Source organism: Pelophylax lessonae (assembly GCF_965119305.1).
Source record: "Pelophylax lessonae genome assembly, chromosome: 5".
Taxonomy (NCBI): domain Eukaryota; kingdom Metazoa; phylum Chordata; class Amphibia; order Anura; family Ranidae; genus Pelophylax; species Pelophylax lessonae.
The window spans coordinates 514,999,524-515,016,599 of NC_138772.1; the positions used below are offsets into that span (position 1 = coordinate 514,999,524).

Below are 17,076 nucleotides of genomic sequence, written 5' to 3' on the forward strand. Positions count from 1 at the left end.
AGCTTGATGTGTCTTATCAGCCAGACTAAAGCTGGATACACACTATCCAACTTTTGTGGTTAGATTTCCTTCAGATTTACCTTTTCTATGTAGTGCAAGTGCCTGCCGGATTGCATACAAATTGAAAGTGTTCAGGTTTGACCTCATATTATATGGTTAAAGGAAAAAGTCTTCAGAAAATCTTATAGTGTGTATGGCCCATAAAATGTCCTAAAAAAAGAGGACATTGGGGTTGACTTAATAAAGGCAAATAGCTTGTGCACTTTGCAAGGGCAGTTGCACGCTGCAAGGGCATTTGCTCCAGAGCTTAGAAAATTAGGGGAAGCTTCACTTTGCAAAGAATACCTTATCACATGCAAGTAAAATTAAAAAAAAAAATAATAATTTTGCACATGATTGGATAATGGAAGTCAGCAGAGCTTCCCCTTATTCACTAAGTTTTGGAGCAATTGCACTTGCACAGTCACTTTGCCTTTAGTAAAGTCAGTTGTCAATGTCAGTTAAGCTTGTACTCTCAGTACGTCCTCACTGCATAACTTTTGAAAGCTGCCATAAAACAAGAAGAATAACATCCTACAGTACATCTGTTGGAGCTACTCAGTCATTGGAAGAATTATTAAACAATTTATAAAGAATAGGATACGTAAGCAGCTCATAGATGACTCAATTTTCTTTCCTTACACCATGGGTGTAAGGAAAGAAAATTGCTTGTTTCCCCCACAAAACACAATCAGTGTTGATGGGGGAATGCCCCCTGCAGGGCTACTGTTATACTCTGCCAACAGCAGAGGTTGTAAGGAGCCTTCCTTTCCAATAGAACACAATGATTACTGTTTGTGGCTATAGCTACCCCTAGTAATTGAATGAAAATATATGACAGGCTGGCTGTACCCAGGTCTATTGATGGATCGACTTGGGTGCAATCAGCCTGCCATTTCATGGATCCAATCTTGGCTGGTCCCTGCTGAACCAATAGAATTTCAATCCATGTATGGCCGGTTTTACTTATTCCACCCGACATGCCATCAATCTTTACTCCCATGAAGAGCTATGCAGTTCAAGAATTCTGCATTGGAAACTTTCAGGAGTGTTGCATGCCTAAACCCCCTCTGCATGCTGAGGTTTCTTTTGCCAGATGCTACATCACAATTGGACAAAGTAGTGACATAGAGGACAGTGTAAAGAACCAAGGAGCACAGCGTGGAGGTGTCCAATACTCCTGTATGTCCAATGCAGAAGATATTTTTTATCAAGTGGTATCTCTTCAACAGATCCAAGATCAGGGGCACCAAAGGGTGCAACAAGTGAGTATTAACCATTTTTTACAGAATGTTCTTATTTTAAACATAGTTGTGCAGTTGCTCTAACTTATCTGGATTAAAAGGGACAGTTTGATGCAGAAGGAGACAGCTGAAACATGTAGAAGAAGGACTATAGTGATCAATTTGGCATATCTTTCCTTGGGGTCTACATGGATCTGAAGCAGTCACAGTGGCTACAGAAAAGTGAAATGTTACAACAGTCAAGTAGTTTTAAACCTTGTATACACCAATGTTTTTTTTTTTTTCATTCAACCCACTGAAAAACTGATGGCTCAGGACGGAGCCGCTGTACTAACATTACTGATGTTAGTACAGCAATCTCCCGTGCTGTGCTATTGTGTTCTGACAGGGGGAAGCCCCCACCAGAACACTCCAGTAAGCGCTCTCAGCCAGTGTCTAAGAGGGCCGATTGGGAGCCGGTCGGCATACCTTTTTTCGGTCTTGAGCCTTCAACAAAAGCCAACCGAATGGCCAGCTTCTGTCAGACACACGGGCCGAGTGTCGACTGGTTTCTATTGAACCAGCCAATGCCAGTCCACATTCGGCCCATGTGTACTAGGTTTTAGGGTGATGACTATGTCCCAAAAAGAGACTAAGATACAGTAAATAAACCCAGATTCAATTTAAAACTAAGAAGTGGAGTCTTTAAAAAATTATGTAATTTCTGTTTACATCCTATGCCAGCTGCTTCTGATTTCTGACCAGGCAGTTCGGGAACAATGCACAATGTGCCTCCCACTCCAGAAATGTGTTTGGGCAGTAAATGTGGATGTTAATGTGCGAAAACAAAATAAACTGAAATAAACTACAGTTATCTGTAAAACCAGAATGGGTGTAAGACCACAAACGTACGTGCTGGATTTCAGAAACTAGAGAAAACAAAGGTACAGCTGATACCAGAAGGAAGCAGAAAGCATAGTTTGTATATACAATCATTTAAATGTGGCTGCCTGTACACATAAAATTACAGTATAATATTTTTTAAAACACTGACACATTGAGGTTGATTTACTAAAACTGGAAAGGGCAAAATCTGGTGCAGTTCTGCATATAAACCAATCCGCTTCTAGGTTTCATTGTCAAAGGTTAATTGAACAAGATGAACTCTTAGTTTCAGTACTCTTGAGAGCTTCTCAAAAAGTGATTTTGAGGTATGGACTGTGACATTTCCTTAACCTCCCTGGCGGTCTGATTATGTCAGGATTTCTGTGCTAAAAGCGGTACATTGTTTTGCATGGAAATCTGCGATCCCCCGCCATCCTACCACTGTCTTCCTAGCCGATGCCGACACCTGTCTTCTGGTTCCCTTCCCTGCGAGCGTTGCGATGCAGGGGGGTGGAACCGGCGGCAATTTAAAAAATGTAAGTACACTAAATGACATGATACAAAGCTGTGATCCTAACGGATTACACTGTATCATGCCATTTCACCACAGGATTTCACCTGGGGACTTTTCCAGTGCCCTGCCTGTGCTTTTCCAGTTCTTTGTGCCTTCTGGGGTAATCCCAAGTTTAGGGGTTACGGTGTTTGGTACTGAAAGTTAACCCCGAGTCACACTCGGGAATACCACCAGGGAGGTTGAAGAGAAACAGTAATGGATTTGGGTTAATTTAATTTGTTTTTTAATTGAATATGTTTTTACGTATTTAAAAGTGCTTTTGTGTCTGTTTTTTAGTTTTCAATTGCTATATACAGTCTTTGTTGTACAAAACAACATTTAAAGTGTTACTAAACCCAGGACTCTGCATTCACTAGATCTGGTCTCCCACAGTACACAGAACATGGAAATGCAATTATTTTACTAATTATAAACTGCTAAATACCTTTTCTCATCAGCAGTAGATAGCATTCTTGTGACTTTTATCAGTGTCCGGCTGAGCACTGGTTAAAGCTTGTAGGAGGAGTTTTAATTCTCCTCTGACTGTCCTATAAGGCTGCATGACCCCTTATCCTCTGTCTGGACAGTGCTGATTGGCTCTGTTCCAATCGCATGCACCTTCCCAAAAAACAAAATTAAAAGGAAAAAACTCTCTAGCAATACACACTAAATTCAGCATGTGCAGAGTGCCCCTAGGGCTCTGTATTATCAGGTGATGGCTTGGGGACTGTGGAAGAGGGGCGGATCAGAGAAGACAGGATCAAACAGTCCTTTTACACAATGTAGAGGATTAACCCGTTAGGTTCCGCAATGAGTATAACAAACATGCTTTACGAGATATACAGACTGATTTTACTGTTGTGGGTTTAGTAACACTTTAAAGAGGTTGTAAACCCTTTTTTTTTTCTTTTTTCCTTTTTACCCTGAAAGATAAACACATAATGAGCTAGTATGCATCGCATACTAGCTCATTATGAAATACTTACCTTAGAACGAGCCCCCGCCGTGCCGCCCGCTTACCTGTATGACGGGCGACATGTCCAGTCGCCCGTCTTCCGGCATCGTGGCATCCGGCCATCTGATTGGCCGGAGCCGCGGTGACGTCACTCCCGCGCACACGCGCGGGAGCTGACGGTCACGGCACGTTCCTTCAGAGCGCATGCGCCAGTGACATCACTGGATGCATCAAAGGTAAATATCTCCTAAACGGTACATGTTTAGGAGATATTTACAGTACCTATAGGTAAGCCTTATCATAGGCTTACCTATGGGTACAACTTGCCGAGGAGGGTTTACTTCCTCTTTAATAAAAAGGGTTCCTAGAGCACAATGGGCTAGCCAAAGAAACAACACAGCAGAGAAGCTTGTATAGAGTTCCTTTATTCCTTTATTCCTTTAAATTAAAACCACATATGGAAAAATCTCTTCAATGTGGACACAGACAGCCCTGAAAACCTGACAGAAGATCTAAATAATCGTTCCTCACTCTACCCTAAACTAAAATATTTGGGCTGGATTTTTGTTAAAAAAAGAACCATGGATTCCTGTCGGGAGTATGAGATATCTCAGCCATTTTTCCACCCAGTGTCCTCAGTCAAGAACAAAGGTCTGCTTGGTTGCAGATTTCTCTCTGCCTTATGACCACAATGCCATCCTACTAGATCATTCAGACAATGTGGGACATTACGCCTTCACTCTCTGCACTGTCTGTAATTTATGTACAAACAACATAGAATTGCCAGTCACTGTATCTAGCAGTTATGTATGATGTTATGGGACAAATATGATTTCTTCATTGACTAAGCTTGAATCAAATTCCTGAATTCCACTTTTTCCTCTTGAAATAGAATAAAGGAAAGGGCGTGATAGTCTGCCACAATACATGCCTATTGTCAGAACAGCTTTTACAGCCAAAGCTTTTCCTACAGGGTATAGTCAAAATGCTGTGGATTAGGTGCTGAGTGAGAATTTTTAGTTAGCCATATATTCATTTTTTCATATCTTTTTTAAATATATTTTTTAATATATTTTTTCCCTTGCCAGAGCTTATCAGTTTAGGGTTGGTCTTCTCTGTATGGTCCTATAGATGCAGTGCTGTTGATAAAGCATTTGCAGATGCAAGCAATAACCTTTTCTGTTTCTCGAACCTTTCTACAAGTGACTTAAAAACAAAGATCAAATGGAAGTGAACTAAATGTATTTCAGAATTTATAAAAAAACAAAATATTTTATACCTTTGAGGAACACTCTTGGCTAGCATTAGCCTGTCTAATCCCAGAAATACCAAATAAATCAGCTTTTCTCAACATTTACAGGTCCCAGAGAACCCTTACCAAAACCAATTTATTGGCAGTCAATGGGAAAAATGCCCTTTACATTGGTGGTCAGTAGGAAGAATGCAACCCTTACAGTGGTAGTCAGAATGCCACTCTTACCAACAGCTAAAAAGATATTTGATGTCATGCTGCTGCCTGGAACTATACAGGCCTCCAAACTGGAGCTCGATCAGACACAGCTCAAGAACCCCTAGCAACCTCTGGAAGAACACTAGGTTTGAAACCTTGGTTGAAAATGACTGCAATAATAAAAGACATAACATGGCGGTTTGATGGTTAACATACTAAGGAGCTGTGGCATCGCTTTTGTACGGGTCCAGTTTTATATATTTAAGTTTATTTTCTACTAACTACTCTACAAAAATGCAGAATAAAAGTACAATTAAAGACAAACGTTTTTCTAGTTTTGGATAGAATGGAGAAGCATTGGAACACCTGTCAGTTTTTATTGCTGTCTGTGACCCTATTAGGGAGATTCCCCCTCTTTATTTGTCCTAAATTTTGGGTTGTCCTCAGAACAGTAATAGTGGGGAAATCTTCCAATGGGGATACTAGTTTTGGATACTAGTTTTGGTGACGACCAAGGATTCTCTCACTTTGGAGGGACTTCCTGTTTTGGCTATGGGACAGGACATGAAGGGAAGTCTCCTTCATGGGACACAGATGGCAAAAATACTTACAGGATCTATAAACCTCCCTTACGCTATACCAAATGAAAAAGTTAGGCCTTTGGCTCTACTTTAACCACTTACCGCAAAGTAACGTAGATCTACGTCGGCAAACCTTGCGGTAGTATACCGGGATGATGCCTCTAGCTAGAGACACCATCCCGGTACCGTGGTTTACAGCTGACGGTCGGCTTTCCGTCAGTAACGACCGATGCGGCTCGGGAGCCGCTCGATCGTTACCCGGGTGAGTGGGAGGGGACGCCTTCCGTGACTTTGCTCGGGGCTCCCATCCCACCGGGAGCCCCGAGCACCCAGCCGACACGTCCGCCAGCTGGATGGAGTCCAGATCAAAGCCGGAATCAGCTTCGATCGGGTCTCCGATGACGTAACCCGGAGGCGGCGTCCATGACGTCACTTTCGGGTTACTGTGCTGCAAAAGGCAGCAAATTTAAAAAACGTCTGTATGCAAAAACGCAGTTTTTGGCGTTTTGCATACATGGAAGTGCAGTGGAGGGGTCTAGGGTCTTTTAGACCCTCGATCCCTCCATAAAGAATACCTCTCACTGCATATTGGTGTCACAAGGGATGTTTACATTGCTTGTGACAGCAATAAAATTGATCAGATTTTAATTTTTTTTTAAAAACCTGTAATAAAGTTAAAAAATAAATAAAATAAATAGAAGAAAAGAAAAAAGTAGTTTTCTAGGAAAAAATACTGGTTTTAACTTGTAAACAAAAAGTGTCCGAAATAGGGCTGGGGCTTAAGTGGTTAAGACTCCTCCAGGGGAACAGATAGATGAAGCTGAGAGTGAGCACTAAGCAGGCATTATAAGCTATAACAGCTAAAAACGATGTATAATAAAATGCACACATTTTTATTAAAATGAGCTCAGAGGCCCACATAAATTTGGGAGGGTGTGAGATGGCTGGTTGAATACCCCTGGTCTTAGTCATAGGCTGGTAGTGTAATATATGCAAACTTCTCCTGCCACTGTTTCTTTAATTGCAGTATTGCACTATAAATCTGCATTAGTGACTGCACTGCTGTAGCACCACTCAGATATCTGTATGTGCTGTATGTGTACTTAATTCTGTATATGACCATTTATATATGTTTTATACCGTTATATGATATGACTGTCTGTGGCTATTTATCTACTCTGAAACCTTTTCAATAAATTTAATAAACTTAATTTTTTTCTAAAAAAAAATGGACTCACAGATACATTGAAGCTTTTATACAGCTTTAAATATTACATAGTTTGTCACTGTTTTACAACAATCCAAAATTAAGACTTCTCCACAAGAATAGATAGATACAGTAGAACTGAAAGCTTGAACTCATATATTTTGATCATTTAAATAATAGTTCAAATAACTGTATAAATACACAAAATACGCTTTTACTTATGAATTAAAACAAATACAATTTAACCATTGTATGATTTGTTACAATATTTAATTTAAGTGTCAAATATTGCTGCGGTTACCTGATTTTGGTGTCACAAGGAGTTTATATCCTCTAATTTTATCTTTGGATGCTTTCCATGAAATTTGCACACTATCTTGTGACACAACATGAAATCTTAGTTTTGTAGGCGGCGTCACTGCAAAAAGGAAAAAAAAGACAAAAAAAAGTCTATAAACTGGAAAATATGCCCCAAGAGTCTTCTGACATACGTTAGACCGCCATTGTGAGTGACAGAGCCCAGACTTTACAGGTTACTTGTAATACCCCTCACATTACAGAATTAAATTCCCGCATGACATACCATTTACAGAGGCTTGTAAACTTACACTGAGACAAGACAAGTCATGTTAGAGGTTAGAAAACTAGCAGGCAACACTGAGAACACAAACTAATGGGGCCTATAGCACATATTTACGGCAAAAACAACATTATTAGTTTCGACGAGGACAGGGCTAAAGCAAACCCGGTATGGGAAAGACAGAGGGGCTGTTATCATTGACCTACTTCTAAATGTTCTAGTTTCCTGGCTGTCTCTGGTATCAGTGACTTTACAGTCATTGGCCCAGAAGAAACAAGCTGATCAGAAAACTTAAGGCAAAGTTAGAAATTCTGGTTCTGGGTCTGGACTCAAATTATTAAAGTAAGAGTCAGCCAGGCAACCAGTATTGTCAGAATAGGAAGCCAGAATGTTTATTTTGGGACAGGTTCCCTTTAAAATGTCAGCTGAAATATCAGTTCAAATCAATTAAATACATCCAAGGAGCACCAAAACAAAAAGGTGTCCAAAGTCTTACAGTTTGTTTCCTTGGAAATCAGTCACAGCCTGAGTAGAAAGGCATGTCCCCTGCCAGCATGATGCAGAGGAGGACCCTTGCTCTCTGTGTTGAAGCAGAGGTCCCTGCGGAGGTCCGACACCCCCCTGCTGAGTCAGAGCTAGAGCTCTCCATTAAGCAGCTTTGCTGATTGCAGAGCTACAGGTCTGACTCATTGCACAGACAGCAAGGGTCTTTCTCTGCTGCATACTGCCAGGAGACAGAACTTTCTACTTAGGATGTGGTTGCTTTCTAAAGAACATTAACTGTAAGACTTGCACACCCCAAATGTATTTAGCTGATATAACTGAAAGTTAGGTTGGACTTTAAAGGGTGAGTTCACTTTTATTACCTAATGCCCAGGGCCAGCCCTACCATGGGTCCCCCTGGGTCCATTGGACCCAGGCAGCACTTGGAGAGGGGCAGCAAATTTACTCCCAAGATTGTTTTCCAGCAGTTTTGTGTCACTTTAGTTTGTAGCACGTTATGGGCAGCATTTCCCCAACTTATGCTGCCGCCTGTAGTGCAAACTGATGAGTATGAGGAGGCGGAGTGTCTCCTCCGGGGAACGTCCCTCGTAAGATCATAGTGTGCGCAATTACGTCAGACATCAGCGCACTCCATCTCACGCAGGGCAGGCTTGATCTTCTTGGGCAGTGGGCGGGGCAGACACAGGAGTGACAGGAGGACAGACACTGGGTGTTTGGTGGACTGGTCCGGTGGTGAGTTATGGAGGTAAACAGTATATATATATATATATATATATATATATATATATATATATATATATATATATAATGTTTTCTACATTTTATATTTATATAAAATAATGGATGTAGGGGCCTTTTGTTGGGTGTGTTTTTTTTTTTTTTTTCGTTTTGTTTTTTTTTTTTTGGGGGGGGAGGGGGGAGCAGCATTTTATTCTTGGACCCAGGCGGCACAATGTTTTGGACCAGCCCTGCTATGCAGTCCCTTAAATACCATTACAAAACCCTCAACTAAGAAGCTTTAATAAATATTCTTTAATGCTATTTCTCTACCTGTAGGCCATTTTTGCTATGATTGAAGCCTGCCCCAAAACCTCCTAAAAGTTTTCCAAGCTTCATCCAGTCTTCTTTCTTTGGAATGGAGCAGCTATGAGAATCAGCGTTCCCTTGCAGTAAAGCCCTGTGCATGTCCAGGGTATGGAAGAAGAACAGCACATGCTCTTATACTGGTAGGGTTCTTGCCCTAGCAGCTGCTCCATTAAGAGCCCATTCACATTAGCACGACTTGTCAGGCGACTTGTCAGCCTGACAAGTTGCGGTATGTCGCGGTCCATTGAGTAGCACAGGACCCATTCTAATAGGAGCGACACAAGTCGCTCCGACTTAGAACAAGGGTCCTGTACTACTTTGGGGCGACCTCGGAGCGACTTGCATAGACTTCCACTATGTGAAGTCTCTGCAAGTCGCGCCGAAGTCACGGTGCACAGCGGTGCACGCGACTTCACAGGTCACCCCCCCGAAGTCGTGTCGCCTCAATGTGAATGGGCTCTATTGCTGATTTGTTTAGGGTAATGTAATGGTATTTAGAGAGTGCAGAGAGTATTTTTTTTTAAGTTGAGGGGGCAGATATGAGTGAATTTATCTAGTGCTGATCTGGCAAATTTAACATTTTCTATGCAAACTAGATTTTGCCAGGTTTGTGTGAATATGCATATTGCCCCATTCATAAATCTCACAGTCAGGGTTTATGACTGGTATGATGCACCATAAATCTCTCAAACCAGCATGTTTATATATTCAAGAAGATTAGCAAAGTCTAATTTGCTAAAAAGTGTCAGATCTGCTCTGATGAACAAATTGATAAATCAATTTATCCCTGACTGGGAGGTGAGGATATACAGTATACTGTATATTCAACTATCTTATTCTAAGGTGTAGTTACTATTTGGTGCAGCATTGGTAAACCCAAATGCATTGAGAATGCCCATTTATATGGATACATGCGGTATTCTGCCAAAAACTCCAACTTGCTGAGATCTCCAACCACGTTATTTCTGGTGAGTGTACACCAGGAATAATTGGAGATTTCGAGCACTTGGTGTTTTCACACAACACCGGCAGCCCTATACACTCCGGTAGATGTTATAATTAGTGCAGATTGTTAGTCCGCCCGTTAGCTGTCACTGCCTTGGAGGCGGCCATGTTTCTGGTTACTAGCGGGCGGGCTAACGAGTGCATAGGCTGCCAGTGTTGTGTGAAAACACCAAGTGCTCGAAATCTCCAATTATTCTTGGTGTACACTCACCAGAAATAACGTGGTTGGAGATCTCGGCAAGTAGAAGTTTTTGGCAGAACAGTGATCCTGTGCATGGACTGTACCACGCATGCACCAGCGAAAGTGGAACTCTGAAAACAGCTCAGAGTTCAAGTGGGGAAATCCTTTTAGTCTGCACTGGTTAACTTATCTAGTGAGTTTCCATTTTCATGATGAATTGGAGGCTTTTTTTCAAGGGGATGTCCATTTTCTAAATATTTTAAAGGGATAGTCCACCTTTACTACAAAACTGCCTATGCAGATAAGGGGCATCTGTAGATAAAAACAAACTGTGCATCTAAAGTTGAATAACGCCCTTGCTATAGGCGTAGGCCATTTACATACCTTATGAAGCCTTACTGGAATACTCCTAGGACGTTGCTAAGTACTCCCAGGATGTTGCTAAGTGAGGCCTAGTCATCCTCCACCATCACAGGAGTGAACTCTCAAATGCTGAGCTCAGAGCTACTGCATTAGGAGAGAGAAAGAGTACGTGAGGAGGTTGAAATCAGAGAAAGAGCTCACTCCTGTGATGGAGGAGGTGAGCAGTGACGACTAGGCCTCACTTAGCAACATCCTGGGTGTATATGGCCTCCACCTATAACAAGGAAATTAATCATCTTTAGTCAGAGCTGCACGGTTTGTTTTACTCTACAAACATCCCTTGCCTGCAGGTTTTCTATAAAGGCCGGGTTCACACTACCTGCGGCCTCGGCTCACAGCAGGGGGTGTGGTGCGTCCCTGTTCTCCGTTTCAGGTGCGAATCAGGTCTGAATCCTTGCCTGAATTCGGACCTGAAACGGAACAGAAGACACACAGGACCCTTTTCCAGTGTGGACCACGGCCGCCCCGGAGGTGTGTGAACCGGCTCCATTGAGAGCCACACTCTCCTGTCATGCGAATTGGATGTGGGGAAAACCCGCAGTGGCTGAACGAAACAGTGGTGAAGCAATGGTGAGGTATGTGCAACTTTTAGGGACCACATTAAGGTGCATACTTTAAGCCTACAATTTAGATGCTTTAAAGTAAGCACAGTTTGCCAATCCTTGTGATATATTTACTGTATGCCTTGGCTTTGTTTGTTCTTTGTCTTTTTATAATGCAATAAGGTGATCTATGCCTTTATATGATATAAAATGGGTGGGTATTTTTTTTCCAATTACCTCACAATGCCACCCAGCTTCTTTTTAATTTCCAATTTCCATTTCCTTTTTAATTTTTGCTATATCCAGAGGACCGCTTTGTTTTATATCACAAGGCAATACAAAGTGCCCCTCTTGGAATATATTAAATAAAGCCAAAACGCATAAAATAACGCTATAAAGAAAAAAAAAAATTAAAGTATCTACAAAAAAATTCAAGAGAACAGATGCAAGTTCATAAATGAATGCTCAGATGTGGAACATCCCTTTAAGATATGTTTAATTTATAGGGCCACAGTCCTTTAAAATTTTTTTGAATAAAATGCTCCCAGACCTGCCCGCAAATTTAGTTATTTGACATATCTATTGCTCTGTGTTAGTTGCTGTAAAAGGCAACACAATCAATTTTAGTCGATTTTTTATTTATTTTTTTTTTTTGTTTAATGAAAAAGTGATTTAAAGGACAATTCTACTTTTAAAGTCGAGCCAGCCGGGACATTTTTGGAAGAAAAGCTGTGTGGTGCCGGGCAAGGCTGCACAGTAAACATTGTTGGAATGGGAAGGATTTTAATTAACATGGCTGGCTACATTTATTGGGGTGAGGGAATTACAGGTCAAGTTTATTCAATGTGAACTTGTCCTTTAACCCTCTTGCCTGAAAATGCTGTTATTTCAGTTTATTGGCCCTTTAATGCATTACAACCTTTTTTTTTTTTTTTTTTAATGATCTTTTAATTATTAATAATGTCTATGATGATATTATCTTACTTAGCTGCTAGTTAACACCTTTCCTGGTATGAATTTATTGTGCCAGTTATTAATATCTTATCTTATAAAAACATAGAAGAATTTTGTTTTTCAAGTTTGACCGTGGAAATGTTAAATCTAACAAGATACAACAGGAATGATGAGCAGCACTAAGACATCAGCAGAATAGTGAACTTGGCTTTAACATTTCGTTACTAGTACATTTTAGTACATGTGTAAGGTGGTAGGGATTGCTGGGGGAAATTATCCATTATTAATAGCTGCAAGGCTGACTATGGCATGCGTTAATGAATCTACATACTTTCCATTTCCACTTGCAAGATCAAACAAACTGTACAACCGCTGCAAATGGAATTCGCAATCTACAAAGAGTTACATTTAAAAAAGATTACCTACACCTTAAAATTGTTAAAGGTTTGCACACCTAAAATTGATTTTCCAGGTTTGAGTATGTTCTGGCAGGATTACTCACCTGACGAAATACTAAAGTTCTCTGGCCACCCAGCAGTAAGATATACTATATGCCCAAAAGTTGGCGGACAACCGACCATCATACCTTATTGAGCTTGTAGGACATCCCATTTCAAAACCATGGGGAGTAATATGGAGTTACCCTACACTATTTAGGATATATAATATGGAGTTACCCTATGGGATTTTGGAATGTGCCACAGCTACCTGAAGTACCTTGTAGTAGCTGCACCAAAGCAAAATGGTTATTTTACTAATTATTTGAACCCTAAAAGAAGGGTGCTCTAAATTTAGGGTAGATACTGTGGTATCTACCCTGATCACCACATTGTGTTCCCAGCTAAGCCCACCAGCTGATATAAAGGCTACTAACCCTACATTTTCATTTGTTTAAATACTATAATTAAAACTCCATTCCATAGAGGTAGACATTACTGGAGTTTTCCATAGTTTTGGCCCAAGCCAGTGGGTAGTTCAACCCATCTAACTTACGTTAGTGCTGTTTTTGAATAGACTAGCCCTTTATTACAATGCAAGAAGCACAATGGTAAATATGAACCAATCCTCTAATAATGGTTAAAAGTTCCTTTATGTCCATGGTTATAATATTTATATATACATGTTTTTTGGTTTTTTTCCTTTTTATAACATATTTTTATTCCTATGTACATTAATAAAAAATACAAGTGTAAAATAAAAAAAAATAAAATAAAAAAAACACAACAAAACTCATGGTATAACAATACAAGAAATATCACCATCACCAACAACGAAAAAACCCATTGACCATCACAATTGACCACATCCACCCCTCCGAACAAAGACATGTTTTGAAGACACAATGGATACTACAGATGGAGGTATACATTCTACTACAGAATATGTGCCAGCAGTTTAACATAACTAAATATAGTAAAAAAAATTGTTCCTAGGTAGGAACATGTGTGTGAAACTGTTTAGTCCAGTCATCAATTTTAACATTCTTTTAAAATTAAAATATAAATTTTTAATTATAGAAATATATAGGCAGGCATACATATTAATATTCATTATCATCATAATTTGGTGATTTCATTTGATTTAAATTTGACAATTTATAAATTTAGATTTTTGTTAAAATATACATATCTCTATATAGGTTTTTAGTTATGTAAAAAACTGCATAAATGGCACATAAAAAAAACACACAGCTAACATAAATATCTACACATACACATAACTTGGAATACTGTAGAGTCACCAACCTGCACTTAAAGCCTTTATATCTGAGTTCACTTAGTTTCTGTGGAGCAAAAGCTATTTTCTCATAGTAAAATATAAATAAAATAAGGCAATAAAATAAATAAAAAAAATAAGATAAAATAAAAACCAACATAAATAAATAAAATAACATTATAAGATAAAAGGTTAAATAAAACAAAGTCTGAAAACAATAAAAAAAATATAACAAAAAACAAGGAAATGAAATAAATATTTAAATAAAATAAAAATTCACACATTATTAAAAGTTTATAATAAAAATAGGACAAACGACACTGTAAAATGACAACAATTATAAAATATGAACCTAATAGGTCACGAGCTGGATTGCCAAGTGCATAGAACCTGTTTCAGGTAAGATTGATACATTCGTTGACATATATAGTTGCGTCCGCAGCGTGATCCCCTCAGCATTTTACACACATCGGCGTGCTTAGCTTTTAAGATGAAAGAATGGTATTTCCAATCTTGTCCGGACTTGAAGTATGACTGTCCAGATGGCCTTCCAGCTACACTGTGGAACATATTCTGAATACACATTGCAGTGACATGGCGTCCATGACACTTTACAACTTGAAAAGACATTGGATTGACAGAGCAAGCGCTGGACATATAACTACAATCCTGTTGCAGGAAGAAGTATTACATTTGCAAATGACTCCTGATACAAAAGGATGAACAGTTTGCTTGTACATATACAATTGTACAATGAATCAAAATAACAAAAAAACAAACATAAAAGAAATACATTATATTTTTCCTAAAAATAGTGCATATATATATATATATATATATATATATATATATATATATATATATATATATATATATATGTATATATATATGTATGCGGTTCATACTAGTACATTATGACTTAAACCTGCAGGGGTCCCTATTTTTTTACATTTTTCTGGCGGTTTACTACCACTTTAAACTGTTGTAAAAGAGCAGATATCATTGTCTGTGTACACCAATATATACAGTAAATTGTCAGTCACTGGGTGGCAGGATTGTGTATACATGCAGTGCTGGGACAGGATCATCCAGCGCCCAGGGCAAGGATGCTGAATTGTGCCCCCTCCCACACTATTATTACATGCCGTAGAATAGGCGTAACACCCTGCGTCCATTTTTTGCCCTTTTGCTTCACTGTGCCCAGGACAACTGCCCCCTCCTCCCCACCCCTTGTCCCGGCCCTGTATAGGTGTCACTGAGGTTTCTCATGTACACATGGTGTCCATGGTCCTCTGATTTGTGAAGGAAACTGATTTTTTTTTTTTTTTTTTTTTTTACAAAAGTAAATTTTAATGATAAGTTTATAGATAAGTCCACTGCTGCAGATCTCCCCGACCCATCACCTCTAGTGCCAGTGAGGGGGAAGGGGGGATCTTCTCCCTGAACTCACTGTTACAATTCAAAAACACCCGCTGCCCCATAGGCATACATGGAGCATCCGATCAGGTCTGCCTGAAAAACTGCCAGGCGTATCTGATCGTTTGTGTGAAAGGACCCAAACAGTCTGTAGGAGTCCTGCATTGCACCCATGATCTGCTAATCGCAGTTGCAATACTTGGCAGGCTCCTAGTAAAAAAAATAATAAATGCAAATTTTTTACCTGCAAAAAGATGTGCATTTATTGTTTACAAAGGTAAACGTATCCTTAACCACTTGCCGACTGCCTAACGCCGATCTACGTCGGCAGTCAGCCCCTCACAGGCAAAGTGACGTAGGGCTACGTCACTAGCTTGTGAGGGTCTAGGGAGCGAGCGCGCGCCCCCGGAGGCGCGCTCCAGCTCCTGCGTGGTCACGGACCCCCCCGCGCGTGTGACCAGCGGACCCGATGTCCGCCGGTCACTCGGCGATCGGCGGGGGAGAGGGAGAATGTCAGGCAGCTTGTGTAAACAAGCTGCCTGTCATTCTCCTCGCTGTAAAGACACTGATAAAACGGATCTAGTATGTAGATCCGTTGATCAGTGTCCTTACAGCTCAAGCCACAGCCAATCACAGTAGAAAGCACGCCCCTAGGGATACACACAGCCCCTCCCTTCCAAATAAAGTTAACCCCTTCACAACCAGTGTATTTTTACAGTAACAGTGCATATGTATAGCACTGATTACTGTAGAAATGTCACTGGTAACCCCAAAAGTGTCACAAATGTCAGTCAAGGGTCCGATCTGTCCGCCCCAATGTCGCAGTACCGCAAAAAAAATCGCAGATCGCCGCCATTACGCGTTAAAAAAAAACAACAAAAATGACAAAAATCTTTCCCTTTGTTAGTAAACGCGATAACTTTTGCGCAAACCAATCAAAATACGCTTTTTGCGATTTTTTTTTACCAAACATATGTAGCATAAAACAAATTGGCCGAAAATTTTAAAAAATTTTGATTTTTACTTTTTTTTGGGGGGAATTTCATATAAAAAAATGTGAAAAATATTGTTATTTTTGCAAAATTGACCCTCTTTTTTTGTTTATAGCGCGTGATCAAAAAATCGCACAGGTGATCAAATACCACCAAAAGAAAGCTCTGTTTGTGGGAAAAAAAGGACGTCAAATTCGTTTAGCTACAGCGTCGCACGACCGCGCAATTGTCCGTTAAAGTCACGCAGTGCCGAATCGCAAAATACCCCCTGGTCAGGAAGGGGGTAAAATCTTCCGGGGCTTAAGTGGCTAAACTTCTGACTAACTTGTACAAACAGATGCCTCTGTTGTTGGCTTAGGAAATGAATGGGGAAGAACATCCAGTAGCATACCTAGGCTGGAAACTAACCCCTAAATGATGGAACTATTTACAAGTGAAATGTGAGCATTTGGTCATAAAGCTAGCACTAGAGTCTTTGGGTTATTACCATTTGGACAGACAACTCTGAATGATCACAGATCATTCTCCACTACAGTGAATGGGTCAGGACAAACGAAACAATGAAGGGGGTCACAAAACACTTTCTGGTTCTCCAAGACTTTTCATTTTAAGGCAGGCCAGGGAACCAGCCAGCAAATGCTGATGAACTGTATGTATCCACTGTATGTTGGTAAGTGCCACTTCCCACAGTTCTGAGACAAGGGGGAGGGTATGTGAGGCACTGGTTGGCACAACTGTAGTTATCTGTCACCTAGGTTTCTCATCTACACTTGGTGAGGGGCTC

General features: G+C 40.2%; 1 protein-coding gene across 1 annotated transcript in view; it reads right to left on the reverse strand.

The window, feature by feature from the left end:
- The window catches only part of COL14A1 (collagen type XIV alpha 1 chain), a 278,477-nt gene that overhangs the window by 198,319 nt on the left and 63,082 nt on the right, over positions 1 to 17,076 (reverse strand). Inside the window, exon 4 of the mRNA XM_082259358.1 lies at positions 7,195 to 7,311. Within this exon, the coding sequence (XP_082115484.1) occupies positions 7,195 to 7,311 (117 nt within the window). The remainder of the gene's footprint in view (positions 1 to 7,194; positions 7,312 to 17,076) is intronic.